The sequence below is a fragment of the Erinaceus europaeus genome, chromosome X (assembly GCF_950295315.1).
Source record: "Erinaceus europaeus chromosome X, mEriEur2.1, whole genome shotgun sequence".
NCBI classification, from domain to species: domain Eukaryota; kingdom Metazoa; phylum Chordata; class Mammalia; order Eulipotyphla; family Erinaceidae; genus Erinaceus; species Erinaceus europaeus.
Window position 1 is genome coordinate 62,922,584 of NC_080185.1, and position 17,734 is coordinate 62,940,317.

At 45.8% G+C, this 17,734-nt stretch overlaps 2 protein-coding genes across 2 annotated transcripts in view; both read right to left on the minus strand.

Moving 5' to 3' along the window:
• Positions 1-13,466, minus strand: part of ARMCX1 (armadillo repeat containing X-linked 1) — a 53,250-nt gene extending 39,784 nt beyond the window's left edge. The window contains exons 1-5 of the mRNA XM_016194737.2: positions 13,330-13,466; positions 12,765-12,833; positions 11,926-12,015; positions 11,494-11,577; positions 11,133-11,188 (exon numbers count right to left, since the gene is read on the minus strand). The gene's annotated coding sequence lies outside the window, so the exon portion shown is untranslated. The remainder of the gene's footprint in view (positions 1-11,132; positions 11,189-11,493; positions 11,578-11,925; positions 12,016-12,764; positions 12,834-13,329) is intronic.
• On the minus strand, positions 954-10,644 carry ARMCX4 (armadillo repeat containing X-linked 4). Its single transcript, XM_060183464.1, has 3 exons — positions 3,572-10,644; positions 3,356-3,439; positions 954-2,740 (listed from the first exon to the last, which is right to left on the minus strand). The coding sequence occupies exons 1-3, from the start codon at positions 10,640-10,642 to the stop codon at positions 1,439-1,441; spliced, it is 8,457 nt and encodes a 2,818-aa protein (XP_060039447.1). The 5' UTR covers positions 10,643-10,644; the 3' UTR covers positions 954-1,438.
• Positions 13,467-17,734: the final 4,268 nt, after the last annotated feature.

Genomic DNA, 17,734 nt, shown 5'->3' on the forward strand with positions numbered 1-17,734 from the left:
ATTTACTGTTCAAAACAGTGATTTTTTTCCAAGACATTTCTTATATTTGAATGTTTAGCAGTGGATCAAAGACAATAACCCCTTGATGGTCTCTGAAACCTGCCCAAATGGACCTCAACATCAGCATGTGATCCTACCATTTAAAGATGCTCCTCTGCACCCCATGCACATGCTCACCAACATTCCCAGTGGTAGAGAAGTAGATCTTCTCCAATATGAATGCCAACAGTAATTTCTATGCACCTACCTCCACCAACCTTATAACTCTGGCAGAAACACTAAAAATTGCTTGTTCTTCCATTATACATTCTTGTTATTTCAAAACAGTATCTGAAGTATTGACTTATGTGGAAACCAGAGTTGACCAAGAGGAAGCCTTTCCATGAAGTGCCTCCAGGACTACAAAAACAAAACTGTCCTTATCTCAGAATATATAGTCCCAGAATAAGTCCCAGCACTTCATTCAAAGTTTCTCTCACATCCTTCCTCCCCTTCTGCCACAGTCAGCAGTGAAATGTCACACCTTTGATACCTACTGCCTGGACTGTGGTTCTAACTTCCTCACTGGTTTCCCAATCTCCAGTGGGCACTCCTGTCCCCACCCAAATTCTGGCCCATACTTCGTGCAGCTTGGTTGCATAGCTTCCCATTCACCCTGTGACTCCTCTGGTCACAAGAGGTTTTTGGTGTCTCCTGGGAGTGGGGGATGGAGTAGCATGTAGACACCTCCATTTTACAACATGGGGTCTTGCATAATTTGGACTCACTCAACTGCGGGATTAGGTTTCCCACCACTCCCCTCTCCTCACTTTGTATCCAGGCAGGCCAGCTGCCTCCCTGGAACAAGACTCTTACCTCTATTTCTTTCTATTACTCCTTCCTCTCTCAGTGCCCTCCTCCCAGCTTTCATCTAGTATTCATGTCCAGTTTATTTATGTGTCTATCTCCTCTGTGAAACTCCTCTGAACAAATGTCTGTACTGATGAGATGCAGTGGTTATGGCAAGAGGCTCCTGATTTTTAAGTGTCTTTCACACACACTCCCATATATCTTGCCTTTCCAAACACATCATAAACTCAAGGACAAAGACATGTCTTTTTTTCTGCTTAAAACACACAACTTTATTGATAACAGAAAAATAAAATCTCAAATGTATAAACATAAGTCCACACAAAGGACCAAAGTTCACCTTACTTTGCGAATCAGTTCAGTTTCTGCTCAGGAAGCATACTAAAAATATCTCAGTCCAGACAAGGTAAAAATCAACACAAGCATTTTAAGTACAAGTTTGAATTCATTTGATTTTCAGGAAATGGTCCAGCTCTAGACCATTATAAGAAACAATGGTTCTGAGGTTATAGTGCAATTTACAATGCGCATTAATTTCAGGCTACAAAACCATAATATTACTCAGATTTGTTTGCAAACATACAACTATTCAGAATTTACTTAATAGTAGCTCAACTTTGTCCTTCACATCAGGGTCATTGTATTCTGCTGCTAAGACTCGAAGTTTCCTGGCACATGCTTTAGGTCGATGAAATATGAAATAAAGGGAATTTTTACTGAATTTGTCATGAGTAAAAACTTTTGCTCTTCTTTTAAAATGGTAATTTATATTTTCAAACAGTGAAAGAGCATTCAGGATAATTTCTTTTTTCTCTTTCTTGTTAAATATATTGATCAGTGTTGTTGGAGCACTGGCAATGAGCAAGTCTTTTGTCATAGATGGATTTTTAGAGAAATTCAAAAGCATTCCCAAAATGTGGTCTTTAATTTCTCCACTCCCCACAGTCAACAAACGAAGAAATTCCGAAATATAATTTGTAACCATGTGCTGATATTCACTAACAATAGTCAAGTGTTTTATCAATCTTAGTCCAGCCAGCTGCACATGTGAATTCAAAGGATAAGTGACAGTATCCTCACATACTTGATTTAAGTATGTTTCAACCTGCCTGTGATTTTCTGCAGCCACTGAGATGTTATTAAGTGAATTTAAAGCTTTCAGCCTAACACTAGGATGGGGATTATTAAGCAAGCTTTCGATAACGGAGAGTCTACCTGCATTATCAATGGCTTCATGGGGGACTGGACAGTCAGGGTTGTTATATAGTGCATTATTGGCTATTTCATGAATAGAAGGATCTTCTGTCATCTCAATCATGCAAATGAGTTTCTCAAGCTCTCTTGGATCGATACTAGCTTCATGTTTACAGCGGCAGGACATGGCCTGAGCTGACTCCTCAAGCTTGTTATGCTTTCTGACCTCATTTTCAAGCTGGTAGTTGGACTGATTTTGGTGTGATAACCTCATCTCTGTGCTCAACATAGCTCTTTCCCATGACCCCATCCCTGCCCCAGGGACCATAGATGGATATGTGCCGTTTGACTCAGTCTTAGATGCAGATGTGTCCTCACTTTTTTTTTCACCATTCCAGTAGCAAGATATTGTAGCAAATCCACCAGCAACCTCAAGTTTATCCTTGGCGCTAGTCTCATCTCTAGCTCCACATTCAAAAGTAATATCTTTCTCACTCTTGGATCTTAGTTCACTGCTATTCCCTGTGTCAGCCCAAAATAAAGATCTTAAACTAATCTCCTCAATATCAGGACTAGACACTCTACTTAACTCATCATCATCTGCATCCTCAGACAAAGACCAGGACCCTTTGCCACCCACTTCCTCAGCTCCAAGTCTAGAAGCAGTAGTGCTTCCATAACCAATGCAGAGCCAAGACTCCTTTATGTCAACCACAGCCTCAGTCGTAGGCACAGTCCCAGCCCCAGCCCCAGCCCCAGCCACAGCCACAGCCACAGCCCCTGTACCAGCCTTAAAAACGGTCTCAGACAGAGCCCCAGCCCTGGACACAACGCCAGAACCAGCACTATCCCTAGCCCTAGCCCCAGAGCCATTTCCGACCCCAGCCACAGCTCCAGAACCAGACACTGTCTGAGATATAGCCTGAGCCCTAGACACAACACCAGATCCAGCACCATCTCTGACCTTAGCACCAGAGCCATCCTCAACACCTACCCAAGCCCCAACCACAGCCCCAGCCCCAGACACTGTATCAGACATAGCCCCAAACTCAGCGCAAGCCCCAGACATAGCGCCAGAGCCAGCAACATCCCTAGACCTAGACCCAAAGACATCAACAACACCAGCCTCAGCCCCAGCCTCAGTGACAGAAACAGCCACAGCCACAGCCCCAGTATCAGATACTAGCACAGGACCAGACCCAGCATCAACCCCTGACCCAGGTCCAGCCCCAGCCAAAGCCCCAATCCCAGCCCGAACCTCAGCCCCAGTCCCAGCCCCAGCCTCACCCCATGTCCAAAGCCCAGCCCCAGCCCAAGCCCCAGCCCCAGCCCCAGTCCAAGGACCATCCCCTGACCCAGGTCCAGCGCCAGCGCCAACCCCATCTCCAGCCCCAGCCTCAGCCCCAGTCTCTGCCCCAAGCCCAGACACTGTCTCAGACTCAGCCCAGGGTCCCGCGTCAGCCTCAGACACAGCTCCAGCACCAGTCCCAGACACAGTCCTGGACCCAGTCCTAGCCTCATCCTCAGCCTCAGCCCCAGCCTCAGCCCCAGCCTTAGCCCCAGCCTCAGCCCCAGGCCCAGTTTCAGCCCCAGCCTCAGCCTCAGTCCCAGCCTCAGCCTCAGCCCCAGCCCTAGCCTCAGCCCCAGCCTCAGAAACAGAACCTGCACAGGGATCCATATAGGCTGCCTCTTCAGATCTAATCCAGAACCCCAAACTGGTCTTGTCCTCAGCTCCAAATCTAGAACTAATGAAGGCCTCTTCCCTAGATTCTGATTCAATATTGGTCTCCTTTTTATCTTCAGACTTGGGCATGAGACCAGTCACTTCCCCTTTCCAGAACCAAGATTCTGTACTAGTGTCTTCCCCAGCCACATGCCAGGATCCTTTGTTGGCTTCTATCACAGTACTAACCTGGCATCTTCCATTGGTCTGGTCCCCAGACCTAGTCCAGGACCCTCCACTTGCTGAGTCTTTAGACTTCAACACAGACTCCTGATCAGTCTCATTTCCAGTTTTAGATCCAGTCCAGGATTTTTCACTAGCCTGATTCTCAGTGCCAGCCAAAGAGCTACTTTCACTGATCTTCTCCTCAAATCCAGGTTTAGGACAGCTATCAGCCTGATCTCCAGCCCCAGTCCAGGATTCTCTACTTCCTTGACTTCCAGCAGCAGTCCAGGACCCATCACCGGGCTGGTCTGCAGATCCTGAACCAGACCTTCCAACACCTTGGAAACCAGATACACCCCAGGAGTTTTCTCCACTGGATTGGTCATTCATCTCTGGCTTGGATTCTCCACAGGCTTGGTCTTCAGTAGCAGACCATAACCCTTTGCTATTGGCCTTACTCTCAAATACAAGTTGTGGACCACTGTCATCCTGATCCTCAGTCTCAACACAGGGACTTCCACTGACCTGACTCCCAGTGTCAGGCCAGGTTCCGCCACTAGACTCCACAAGCTTAGACTCTCCAACTGCCTGGCCACCATTGCCACACCATCCCCCACTTGTGTTAACTTGATTCACACTACAAGCACTGAACCATTCACTGGAATTATCTACAGACATTGCCCTGGATCCTTCACTGGCCTGGTCACCAGTGTCAGCCCAAGACTCTCCAGTGGATTGGTCTCTGGACTCCGGGTTTGATCTTATATCAGTCTGATCTCCGCTGTCAGCCCAGCATCCACTCCCACTGGCTGGGTCCTCCAATCTAGGTTTTTTTATACTACCAGGCTGATCTCCTGACATAGCCCAACACCCTCCACTGACCAAAAATCCTCCACTGGGTTGGTCTCCAGAGTTAGTCCAGGACTTTCCACTGCACTGAACCTCAGACCCCAACATGGGTATTCCACTAGCCTGTCTACCATCACCAGCCAAACATCCTTCTTTACTGGCCTGGCTTTGAGATACAGATTTGGATTCACCAACATATTGATCACCAGTTATAGCCCAGGACCCCATATTGGCCTGATCTACAACCAGATATCTTCCATTGGCCTGGTTCAGAGCAGCAGCCCAGGACCCAACATTGGACTGCTCTACAAATACTGGCCAAGACCCACCGTCAGGCTGTTTCTCAGCCCCAGCCCAGGATCCACTAGCGGACCGGCCCACAGATCTCAGCACAGATTGCCCACTGGGTTGGTACACAGTATTAGGCCAAGAGCTACCAGTGGTCTGATCCTCAGGTCCCAAGGTAGACCTTCCACTAGCCTGGCTACCAGCCCCAGTCCAGGACACGTTTTCACTGGCTTGATCATCAAACCTAGCTTTGGATACATCATCAGAAGGATCATTAGTCTCAACCAAAGACTCTTCACTAGCTCCAGCCCAATACCCAATACCAGTCATGTTCCCAGCCTGAATCCTAGTCTCCTCATGGCAGCTTCTACTGATCTGTTCCTGACTCCCAGACCAGGATGCTTCACTGGCCTCTCCCCCAATCCAAGACATCTCATTGCCCTGACTCCTAGCCCAAAGCCCTCCATTGATCTGACCTAGAGCCCAGGGCTCCCCAATAGTCTGGTTACCAGTGGCAGACCAAGATCCCCCACTAGCTTGGTTTTCAGCCTGAGCCCAGGAATCCTCACTGGCCTTGGCCCCAGCCCAATATTGTTCACTGGCCTGATTTCCAGCCCAGAGTCCTCCACTGGCCTGGTCCCCAGCTCCAGCCCAGGCACCAATACCAACATCACTCTCAGTTCTTGTCCCAGGCCAAGACTTAATGCTAGCCTCCTCACAAGTCTCACCCCAGGACGCAATATTGACTTCACTCTCATCATCAGCCCAAGACATGCTGTTCTCCCAGTATCCATCCCTGGCCTGAAATCTAAATTTGATCCATCGCTCAGAAGCAATCCAATCCTCAACACCAATCTCATTCCAGTAATAGTCATGAATAGTAGCCCGAATCTCTCCACAGGCCTGATCACCTATGTCACTATCACTCTCGGTGTCACTCTCAGAAGTAGATAAAGCCTTAACCTCAGGCTTTTTGTATATTTCACTTTCTTCTATAGCTTCTACTTCATATTCAGGCATAGCCTTATCCTGTGCTGCAAACAAGGAGTTACTCTGAAAATAGGCTGTGGATTGAGGATGGTCAGACATGATTATATCTGGATTATATTCAGTATTGGGTTTGCTCCTGATCTTACTTCTGGCACCAAGCAAGGCTTCATCAAGAGAACAGATCACACTTTGAGACCGGACATAACCTACTGTTTCTGGACCAGTCCCTGTCTTAGGTACATCATTGAGATCATTCGTAACCTTACTTCTGGCACCAGGTAAGACTTCACCTTGGGTATTAGATACAGTTTGAGACTGGGTAGAGCCTGCTGCATCTACCGTGGCCTCCACCTTAGATGTGCCATTGGGATTACCCTTGACTTTATTCTTGGCCCACAGCAAGGCTTCACTTTGGGTATTAGACACAGCTTGGGGTTGTACAGAGCTTGTTGTAGCCTTTATCTTAGATACAGCATTGGGACTGTCCCTAGACTTATTAGCACCAAGAAAAGTCTCACTCTGGGAACTGGTCACAGTCTGGAACTGGGCAGAGTTCCTTGTATCCTTTCCCATGTCTACCATAGACATAGCACTGGAATTTCCCCTGAACTTCTTGTTGATATGGGAGAAGACCTCATTCTGGGAACTGGCAATAGCCTGGGGCTGAACAGAGTCTGTTTTATCTGCTTGGGGCTGGACAGGACACAATGCTTCTAGCCCAGTCCCTGCTTTAGATCCAGCATTGAGATTACTTCTGACTTTATTCTTGGTACCAGGTAAGGCCTCACCTTGGGTATTGGTCACAAGCTCGGCTTGGACAGACTCCACTGTATTGGCTCTGGTCCCTGCCTTAGATACAGCATTGGGATTGCCCCTAACCTTACACTTGGCACCAGACAAGGCTTCAGCCTGAGAACTGGCAATAGTCAGGAGCTGGACAGAACCTGCTGTATCTTTCTTGGGCTCTGCCTTAGACACAATACTAGGATTGCCCCTAATTTTATTCTTGGCACCAGACAAGGCTTCACCTTCACTTTGAGAACCAGACACAGTATGGATCTTAGAAGATACCACTGTATCTGTTCTGGCCTCCAATTTAGGTACAACATTGCTGTTGCCCCTCACCTTATTCCTGACAGCAGGTAATGCTTCGCCCTGGGAATTTGACACAGTCTGGGGTAAGATGGAGTCCTTTTTATCTATTTGAGTCTGGGCAGAACACAGTGTATCTGACTCAGCCCCTGCTTTAGATAGAGAATTGGGATTGCCCTTGACTTTACGCTTGCTACAAGGTTGGGGGTGGGCAGAACCTGTTGTATCTTTCCTGGGCTCTGCTTTAGATGCATTGGGATTATCCCTGATCTTATTTTTGGCACCAGACAAGGCTTCACTTTGGGAATTGGCGATAGCCTGGGCAGAATCCATTGTATTGGCCTTGGCCCCTGCCTTAGATACAGCAGTGGAATTGCCCTTGACCTTATTCTTGGCACCTGACAAGACTTCATCCGGGGTATTAGACACGGTTTGGGGCTGGGCAGAACCTGCTGCATCTGTCTTGCTTTCTTTAGGCATAGTATTGGGGTTGCGTCTGACCTTATTCTTAGTACTTGACAAGGTCTCACCTTGGGCATTACACACAGCTTGGGGCTGAACAGAGACTGCTGTATCTGATTTGGCATCTACCTTATATGCAACACTGGTATTGCCCCTGACCTTGTTCTTGGCACCCGACAAAGCTTCATCTTGGATATTAGACATGATTTGGGGCTGGGTAGAGCCTGCTACATCTGCTCTGGCCTCTGTCTTTGACATAGAATTTGGATTGCCTCTAACCTTATTCTTGGCACCTGGCAAGGCTTCCCCTTGAGCATTAGACATGGTTTGGGGCTGAACAGAGCCTACTGTATCTGCCTTGGCCTCTACCTTAGACACAGCATTGGGATTCCCCTTGATCTTGTTCTTGGCACCTGGAAAAGTTTCACCTTGAGTATTAGACACAGTCTGGGGTTGGACAGAGCCTACTGCACCTTTCCTCACCTCTGCCTTAGAGACAGCATTGGAATTACCTTTGACTTTATTCTTAGCAGCTGGAAAGGTTTCACCTTGACTATTACACACAGCTTGAATTTGGGCAGAGCCTACTACATCTTTCCTGGCCTTTACCTTAGATATAGCATTAGAATTGCCTTTGACTTTACTCTTTACACCAAGTAAGGTCTCACTCTGGGTATTAGATACAGCTTGGGGCTGAACACAACCTGCCACAACTGCCCTGGCCTCTACCTTGGACATAGCATTGGGGTTGTCCTTGACCTTACTCTTAGTACCAGGCAAGGTCTCACCTTGGGTATTAAATACAGCTTGGGGCTGGGCACAGCCTGCGTCATCTGCCCTGGCCTCTACTTTGGACATAGCATTGGGATTGTCCATGACCTGATTCTTTGCATCCAGCAAAATCTTACTCTGGGAAGCCACTGTATCTGGCTCAGCTCCTGATTTAAACACAACACCGGAATTGCCCCTAATTTTTTTTTTGGCACTAGGCAAGGCTTCACTGGGATTATTAGAGCCTACTGTATCTGTCCTGGCCTCTACCTTGGTCATAGCATTGGGATTCCCCCCAACCTTATTCTTGGCACCTGGTAAGATTTCACCTTGGATATTAGACAGAGTTTGGGCCTGGCCACAGCCTGCTTCATCTTCCCAGGCCTCTACCTTAAATATGGCTTTGGAATCCCCCCCATCCTTATTCTTGGCACCTGACAAAGTTTCACCCTGAGAAGGGGCCACAGCCTGAGACTGACCACAGGTATTCAGTTCTGTCTTAGCCACTGCCTTAGAAATGGCATTAGGATCACCTTTGCTATCAACCTTGAAATCAGGCAAGGAATCAGATTGGGTCTTGGCCCCATCCTGAAGCTGTGCACAGTTTATCATGTCTGCTCCCATCTCTATCTTACATTTGCCTTTGCCTTTGCCTCTGCCTTTGCCCCTAGCCTTACCTCTTTTAGGTAAGGTCACAACCTGGCTTTGGGTAGAAGCCTGAGACTGTGCCTTCACATCTGCCTCAGCTTCTTCCTTAGACATAGTATCACCATTGCCTTTAGCCTTAACTTTGTCATCAGGCAAAGCATCAGCTTGGATACTGGCAATAGTCTGAGGGTATGTATAAGGCAATGTCTCTGGCTCAGTTCCCGCCACCAGCATAGCAATGGAGTTAACTTTGGTCTGAATCCAGGCATCAGGCAAGGCCTCAGCCTGGGAATTCACTCTCAGATTTTCCCTCATCCCTGTTTTAGACACAGCATTGGAATTTCCTCTACCCTTACCCCTGACATCGGGCACAGCCTCAGGCTGAGAAGTGACCAAAACCTGAGGCTGAATAGCAGACCTCATATCAGCTCCAGTCATTAGTCTAGATATAATATTTGTATTTCCCCAATCATCAGCCTTAGCACCATACATCACCTCAACCTGCTTAATTACAGTCTGAGGTTGCAGAGAAGCTCTCACATTTGTTACTGTCTCTGATCCACATACAGCATTAGTACTAACCCTGGCCTCAACCCTTGCCCCAGGTATGGCCTCAGCTTGGGCAATGGTTACAACCTGAGATTGGGCAAAAGCCCTCATGTCTGCCCCATACCCTGCACTAGAAATATTTTTTTGGTTCTTCCTGGCCTCAAATCCAACAACAGACAAATCATCAACCTGGGTCTTGAACACAGACTGAGACTGTGAACAGGTCATCATGCCTACTCCAGTTTGTATAGTGGACATGGCATTAATATTTTGTTTAAAACCTATTGTGGTGCCAGGCCTGGCCTCAGATGGAATTTTGGCCATGGTCTCTTGCAGAGCTCTTGCCTTGGTCTCAGCAATAACCCCAGTCCTGTTTATAACACTTATCTTAGCCACTTCCCTGGTTACTACCAGTGCCTCACTCTGTGTCACAACATTTCTCTTATTCTCTGCCTCTTTTTCTGTCAATATGCATGCTTCTTCTTTGGTTTGGGTCATTGTTTCTTTCTTGATCTCTGCCTCATCAACAAGTGCCCAAGCTTTAGCTTTGGTCTGGGTTATTGCTTCTTTCCTGACTATTCTCCTAGCCTCAGAATTAGTTTGGGTCACTGCCTCTTTAATGGCAACTTCACTGGTTTTGGCATTAACCTCACTCAGAGTCACTGGCTCTGTTATGATCACTGTTTCAGGCACCGTTCTGACCTCAGAGTGGGTCACTAGCTCTGATCCAGGCATTGCCTTCAGCTCAGTGTTGGCTATGAGTCTGGCTTTTGCAATAACTTCATTCTCTATTTTAGCCCCAGCCCCACCTTCCACTGGAGTTTCTGCTCCAGTCTCAGACTCGGTTCTAGTCTCAATATCTATCTCAGCCATGATTTCACTCATGGCCAAAGTCTGGTTCTGTACCCCAACCACAGTCTCCATCTTGACTTTGGACCCATTTCTGGCAAGTCTCCTCACACTCTGGGCTCTTCCCTTGATTAATCTGTAAATACAGTAGCAGGTACCAGCCCATATCACCAATCCTGTAGTCACCCAGCCCACTTCCTGAATGCGACCCATGTAATCACCCCTGCTGAAGGCACGGACAAGTTACAGGGGAGCTCAATCGGGCTGGGGAAAGAGGGTGGTAGGTCTGGGTGTAGGCCTGTGAGGGCGCTGGTCTTCAGCCACTCAAAGGCCACTACAGCTGCCACTGGAGGTGGACCTAGAAGTGGAGGAAGGAAATGGACTAAAATTTCTTTTCTAATTCTGTGCATCACGTAGATAGATACACAGAAAGATAGGAAAGTATAAGAATGATGTGTTTGGTGGGAGAAGAGGATGATTAGCAAACTCACTCTCCATCCCTTTTATGTTATGCCCTTCCCATCTTCCCCAATACCCAACAATTTTTCCCAAGCTATTTCCATACACATTTCCTTACTCCAAATGAAAAATGGAAAGGAAGGCAGGAAGGCTGGATATGAAAGAGTGAGAAAGATCTCAAACTTTGGTTTTTACTGGACCTACTTTGGTCACAACTCCCACAGGTCCCCACCTTCATACCAACCTGTAATGATCAGAAGCAGTTCCCTCCTCTCTCCTTTTCTTGATTGGTGATACACCCTAAAGTGAATTTATAAACTCATGAGATCTGTGGACCAAGAGACAGACAAACAGAAAGATAGATGGAGGGACAGATGGGAGCTGAGAATTTTTTTTTCTTGGTGTGACACATTGCTATTAGAAAAATATCTTTCTAACCCCTTCAACTCACCCCACAGCTTATATCTGTAACAGTGATGGTGGGAAAGGTGGCTGGGAAAGGGAAGGGCTGAGGATCCTCTAGATTGAACACTGACCTTGTTGGATGCATGCTGGTCTCCACCACCCACCCTAGAGATCTACCCAGGCAGTTCTCATCCTCTTACCAGTCTATACTGATCAGGGGCAATTTCCTCCTTGTTTCTTTGCTTCCAGTGATCTCAAACCCTGCAGCAGACCTGCAGGCAGATCTATGGACAAGTAAACAAACAAGAGGTAACAGAGATCGAGACCTTGACAGAACAAACATGTAACCTAGTACCTGGTCCCATTGTCTGCTTTAGCAAAGTCCGGGTCCAGTTTGCTAACGTGTCCCATCCATTAATTTCCTCAATTTTTATTCTCTCAAGTTACACTCCAGCCCACCTTTACCCCTAATATCCCTACTGTTCCCTGTACTGAAATCAGGTAGATCTATGACAATACTGTAGAAACATGGTAGAATGTCAGAAAGGCAGAATTACCCTCCACTGAGACTCTCTCAAGTCTCAGCTACCTTCTGGGCTCAACCGCTCTTGTCATTCCCAGGTACTGCCCACCTTCACACCAACCTCCACCGGTCCAGTCCAGTCTCCCCCTTTCCCTTGTTTCCAGTGGCAAACAGCCCTACTGTAGGCCTATGGGAAGACCTGGGAACAGAGAAAAGGGGGGAGGTGAATATCAAGTGCTTGTGATATCCCAGCATCTAAGACATGGGTCCCAGTACATGCCTAGTAGAATGTAAAGACTTATTCTCTGACAGGAAGAGCCTGAGGTTTTCCCAGCACCAGATTAAGCAGTGGAAAGGGAAGCAAGAAAAATAAAAGAGAGGAGACGGATACAGACTATTTCAAAACCGTCTGAAGTCTAAGGCTACTCCATATCCTTTACCAAAACGGTCAGACAGGTGCGGTGTCTGAAAAAGTGATAAATGGCAAGAGAGAGATGGAGGCGTCTCATTCCATACTCTAGAACTTCTACCATGTATCTCCATTGCAACCCAGCTCTAGGAGTCTCCAACAGAAGAAGAGACAATATTTGCTTCAATAAAATGAGTCTCCCTCCCCTGCAAAAGGGTATTATAAAAAAAGAGGAATGTTCAATGATAGAACTATTTGGTTTTGGTTTTGTTTTTCTCAATTTCATCTCAATTTCATTACTGCAAGTAAAAACAACCCTACAAAACTTCACTATCTTTATTGATCTTCAACATACAATTTAAGTTTTAAAAAATCCTAAAGTTAGATAAGTAAACACATCCCCCCCGGGGGGGGGGGGAGGCCCCTCCCTAGCTAGTCCCAACCCATATCCCAACCAGACAACAGTGCCCAAGTTCCTGTCATAGAAAATTTCTATAGAACTTCAGTGGTCCACAGGCAGTGCCTGTGTTCCAACTAACCTCCACAATTCCTGTGCCGTTTCCTCCTCTCCTGGGTCCCATGCCTCGCCACAGTGTCACACCAAACTACTGTCCATTAGACAGAAGAGAATAACGGCTCTGAAGGTGCTTGAACTGGCACCCAGGACAAATTACCCAATACTAGCCTTTCTGGATTAAGAACCTAGCTATCAAATGTCCCTCTCCACATTCCCACATGCCACCCCTAAGCACCCTGCCGTCCAGTTCAGACGGCCCACCATTTTCTCTGCAAAGCCACCACGGTGTGTCCCTGCCACTAACATGAGAAAGAACCTGAGTGGGCATATGTGGTCAGTGATTGGAGCCAAAGAGAAAGGGGATCGCAGTTGACTGTTTTCCTCTCGCGAGACACTCCCCCCATCTTCCACCCTGTCAAAGCCCTTTGGTCCCTTACAGGGATTTAGGTTGGGGGCGGGGGAGGGGGTGGGGGGCTTGGGGAATTGCAAACAAGGCTCCTCAAACTTGTCACCCTCCCTGAAACCCGCTGTTGGGGTCAGCAGCCCCTGACACCCAGGCCTCTGCTCGCTGGCCCAGGGTCCCTTACCTGCTCGGCTTGCCCGGGCCAGATGCCAGCCCGCCGCGCAGGGCAGCGGAGACCTGGTACCCACACTGGAGTGACGGCGGCTCCGTAAACTGCGTAGCTCTGCAGCTCCTGGTCACGTGAGGCCCCAGCGTCACCGCTGCCGAGTAGCTTGCCCTCTTCCCCACCCCACCAGCTCAGGCTGGCTCCACTACGCCCTCCTTCCTCCACCCCCATGCCCACCTACTCCCCCCTCCTCGGGTCAGAGCGCGGCCCTGTGACGCCCCACCCACTCGCTCAGCTGACTCCTTTCCTTTGAGAGGGCCCACTTCCCGCACGGTCCAGCAGGCTCGGAGGTTGCCCTTTTCTGGTTCCTAGGGAGGGTCTACACCTCCCACCCACCCCTAAGCATTTTTTCGGGCCCTGTCTGCTGCTGCTTCAAAGGATCTTTTTTTCTCTTATACTAATGAAACCAATCTTTCCCAAGGGCTCTCCCTCCACTACCTCCACTTCTTTTAGTACATTGCTGCCCCCCAATTGAATAGAGAAATAGGTGTACTGGAGAAAAACACTACAACGAGAGGTTTAACTTTATTATTATTACTAGTGGTAGTAGTAGCAGCAGCAGCAGCACTATTTCTTTTATTTCATACAACAGAGAGAAATTGAGAGTGGAGGAGGGAGGCAGAGAGAAAAGCAGATACTTGTAACACCTTTTCACAGCTTGTGAAGCTTTCCCCCCACTAGGTGAGGGCCAGGGATTTAAAGCCAGATCCTTGAGCGTGATAATGTGTTTGCTAAACCTGATGTACCACCTAGTCCCTTTATTTTTTTCTGTCCCTCCTCTTTGTTTTTCAGATCACATTCATTTGCCCTCTATAATACATTAAAACACAATTTTCATTCATTTTACTTAGATCATAAACTAAAAGATTCATGTTATCTTTTACATGATTTTGTGTCGTGTTAAAAGTATTTTCTAGTTGCTCAAAGTTATTTTTCAGATTTCAAAGAATATTAATAGTTAATGACACTTTTTCATCTTTTAGAAATTTACTCGAGGCGGGGGGGGGGGGGGACACACACCAGATCATGATTCTAGCATGATTCATGCAGTGCCAAGAATTGAACTCAGACCTTCTACATCCAAGTCCCCATCTTGCCCTACTGAATGACCTTTAAAGCTACTATTGACAATTTATTTATCCCCTCCCCCCACTTTTTTTCCTTGTATTTGATAAGACAGAGAGAAACTCAGAGGAGAGGAAGAGAAAAGAAAGGGATAGAAGAGGACAGATACTGCAGCCCTGATTCACCACTCACTTGTGACACTTCCCCTTGCAAGTGTGGACCAGAGACTTGAACCCAGTCTTTGCACATGGTAACATGTGCACTCAATAGAGTACACCACCACCCGCCCTCCCCACTATTGATATTTTCAAATACTAAAGTCTCATGTACCAAACTAGTATATTTTAAAGTATTATTTAATCACTTTATTTTGTTTTATTTATTATCTTATTTATTATTGGATAGAGACAGAGAGAAATTGAGAGGAATAGGGAGGACAGAGGAATGGGGGAGATAGAGAGGAAGAGAGACAGGGAAACATTTACAGGCCGGCTTCACTACTTCGGAAGCTTTCCCCCTGCAGGTGTGGAGCAGGGGTTTAAACCCGGGTCCTTGTGTGCTTAACCAAGCGTACCACCACCTGGCCCCAAAACTAGTGTGTTTCAGTGTGATCTATTGGTAGAAAGTCTATCAGTTTCATAATCTTGACATTTTTATTTGTTCCTTATAAAATGTATAATTTATTTCTTTATCATGTTATTGAGGAAATGTTCATATACATGGTTGTTGTCACATGGGTACAGTTCCAAAGCTCCTCAAGGTAAGTGTCACCACATCTTACCTTCCACTAAACATCCTCCTCTACTATAGAGCCCTGGACCCCCAGCTCTACCCCTAACATTTTAATGGGGCAAAATTTGAATCATCCCAGGTCCTGACCTCAAACTGTTTTACAGGGGTATGATAATAAAAAAATGTTACTGGAACAGAAATAGACATACAGACCAGTGGAATAGAATTAAAAGCCCTCTCTGTCTGTCTGTCTGTCTCTGTCTCTCTTTCTCTCTCTCTCTCTCAATTTCTGGCTGTCTCTATCCAACAAATAAATAATAAAGATAATAAAAAAAAAAAGAATTGAAAGTCCAGAATTGATTCCCCCACATGTAGGGACAACAAATTTTTGGCAAGGGAGCCCAAAACATGAAATGGAGAAAGAAGTTTTTTTTCCTTTTTTTCCCTCTTTATTGGATTAATGTTTTACAGTAGATAGTAAATACAATAGTTTGTACGTACATAACATTTCTCAGTTTTCCACATAACAATACAACACCCACTAAGTCCCCTGCCATCCCTTTCTGGGACCTGTACTCTCCCCCCACCCACCCAAGAGTCTTTTATTTCAGTGCAATACACCAAATCCAGTCCAGGTTCTGCTTAGTGTTTTCTCTCTAATCTTGTTTTTCAACTTCTACCTGTGAATGAGAGCATCTCATATTCATCCTTCTGTTTCTGACTTATTTCACTTAGTATAAATTCAAGCTCCATCCAAGATCGGCTGAAAATAGTGAAGTCACCATTTTTTATAGCTGAGTTGTATTCCATTATGTATATATACCACAACTTGCTCAGCCACTCAGCTGTTGTTGGACACCTGGGTTGCTTCCAGGTTTTAGCTATTACAAATTGTGCTGCTATTAATATGGAATACACAAATATTTTTGGATGGGTGTTTTGGGTTTCTTAGGATATATCACCAGGAGAGGAATTGCAGGGTCATAGGGTAGGTCCATTTCTAGCATGTTGAGAGTTCTTCAGACTGCTCCCCACAGGGGTTGGAACAATTTACATTCCCCTCAGCAGTGCAGAAGAGATCCTTTGTCCCCACAATCTCTCCAGTATTTGTTGCTGTTACCTTTTCTGATGTATGACATTCTCACAGGACTGAATTGGTAACTCATGGTTGTCTTTATTTGCATTTCTCTGACAATCAAAGACTTGGAGCATTTTTTCATGTTTCTTGGCCTTTGGGATCTCTTCTGTGGTGAATATTCTGTCCATGTCCTCTCCTCATTTTTGTATGGGGTCATTGTTTTCTTGTTGAGTTTGGTGAGCTCTTTATATATTTTGGCTATTAGTCTCTTGTCTGATGTATAGCATGTAAAGATCTTCTCCCATTTTCTTTTTTTGAGTCTCTCTGTTTAGATAGTGGTTTCTTTTGCTGTGCAGAAGCGTTTTAATTTGATGTAGTCCCATAGGTTTATGCTTGCCTTAGTCTTCTTTGTAATTGGATTCGTTTCATTGAAGATGTCTTTAAAATTTATGTGGAAAAGAGTTCTGCCAATATTTTCCTCTAAGTATCTGATAGTTTGTGGTCTAACATCCAAGTCCTTGATCCACTTGGAATTTATTTTTGCATTTGGTGAAATAAAGTGGTTCAGTTTCATTCTTCTGCATGTTTAAACCCATTTTTTTCCAATGCCATTTTTTGAAAAAACTCCCCTTTCCCCATTTAATAGTCTGGGCCCCTATGTCAAAGATTAGATGTCCATAGGTGTAAGGGCTTACTTCTGAGCTCTCAATTCTATTCCACTGGTCAGTGTGTCTATTCATGTTCCAGTACCAAGCAATTTTTATTACAGTGGCCCTATAATACAATTTGAGATCTGGGAATATGATGCCTCCAGAAAGAAGAAGAGGTTTTTCAACATATAAAATTGGGAAAATTAGGCTAAAACATGCAGAAGAATGAAACAGAACCACCACAAATTACCATGCACAAAAGTCAACTGCAAATGGATTGAAGACATGGGCATTAGATTAGAAACCATAAAAAAAAAATAGAAGAAAACTCTGACAGAATACTCCACAATGTTTGCTTTGAAAACATCTTTAAAAAAGCTATCAAGAACAATGAACCCATCTTCTCTGACCCATCTTGGACAGAGCTAGAAGGAATTATGTTAAGTGAGCTAAGTCAGAAAGATAAAGATGAGTATGGGATGATCCCACTCATCAACAGAAGCTGACTAAGAAGATCTGAAAGGGAAACTAAAAGCAGGAGCTGACCAAATTGTAAGTAGGGCATCAAAGTAAAAACCCTGTGGTGAGGGGTAGACATGCAGCTTCCTGGGACAGTGGGGGGTGGGAGTGGGTGGGAGGGATGGGTCACAGTCTTTTGGTGGTGGGAATGGTGTTTATGTACACTCCTAGTAAAATGTAGTCATATAAATCACTAGTTAATTAATATGAGAGGGGGAAAATTAATTGTATGTCTCGAAGTTTTTCAAAACACAAACTGAAACTTTTCAATATATAGGCTGTGTAATTGATATGCAGACTCTCTCAAAAGCCTAGACCA

What these genes read in the sequence shown, in the direction of transcription:
- ARMCX4 (XM_060183464.1), bottom strand. Translation starts at nt 10,642, where the DNA reads ATGGGTCGCATTCAGGAAGTGGGCTGGGTGACTACAGGATTGGTGATA. An exon ending in GGGCTGAGGCTGGGGCTGAG is followed by an intron (nt 3,440 to 3,571) that starts GCTGAGGATGAG and finishes ACTGGGGCTGAG; the next exon opens with GCTGGGGCTGGAGATGGGGT. An exon ending in GGGCTGGGGCTGGGGCTTGG is followed by an intron (nt 2,741 to 3,355) that starts GCTGGGGCTGGG and finishes GACATAAAGGAG; the next exon opens with TCTTGGCTCTGCATTGGTTA.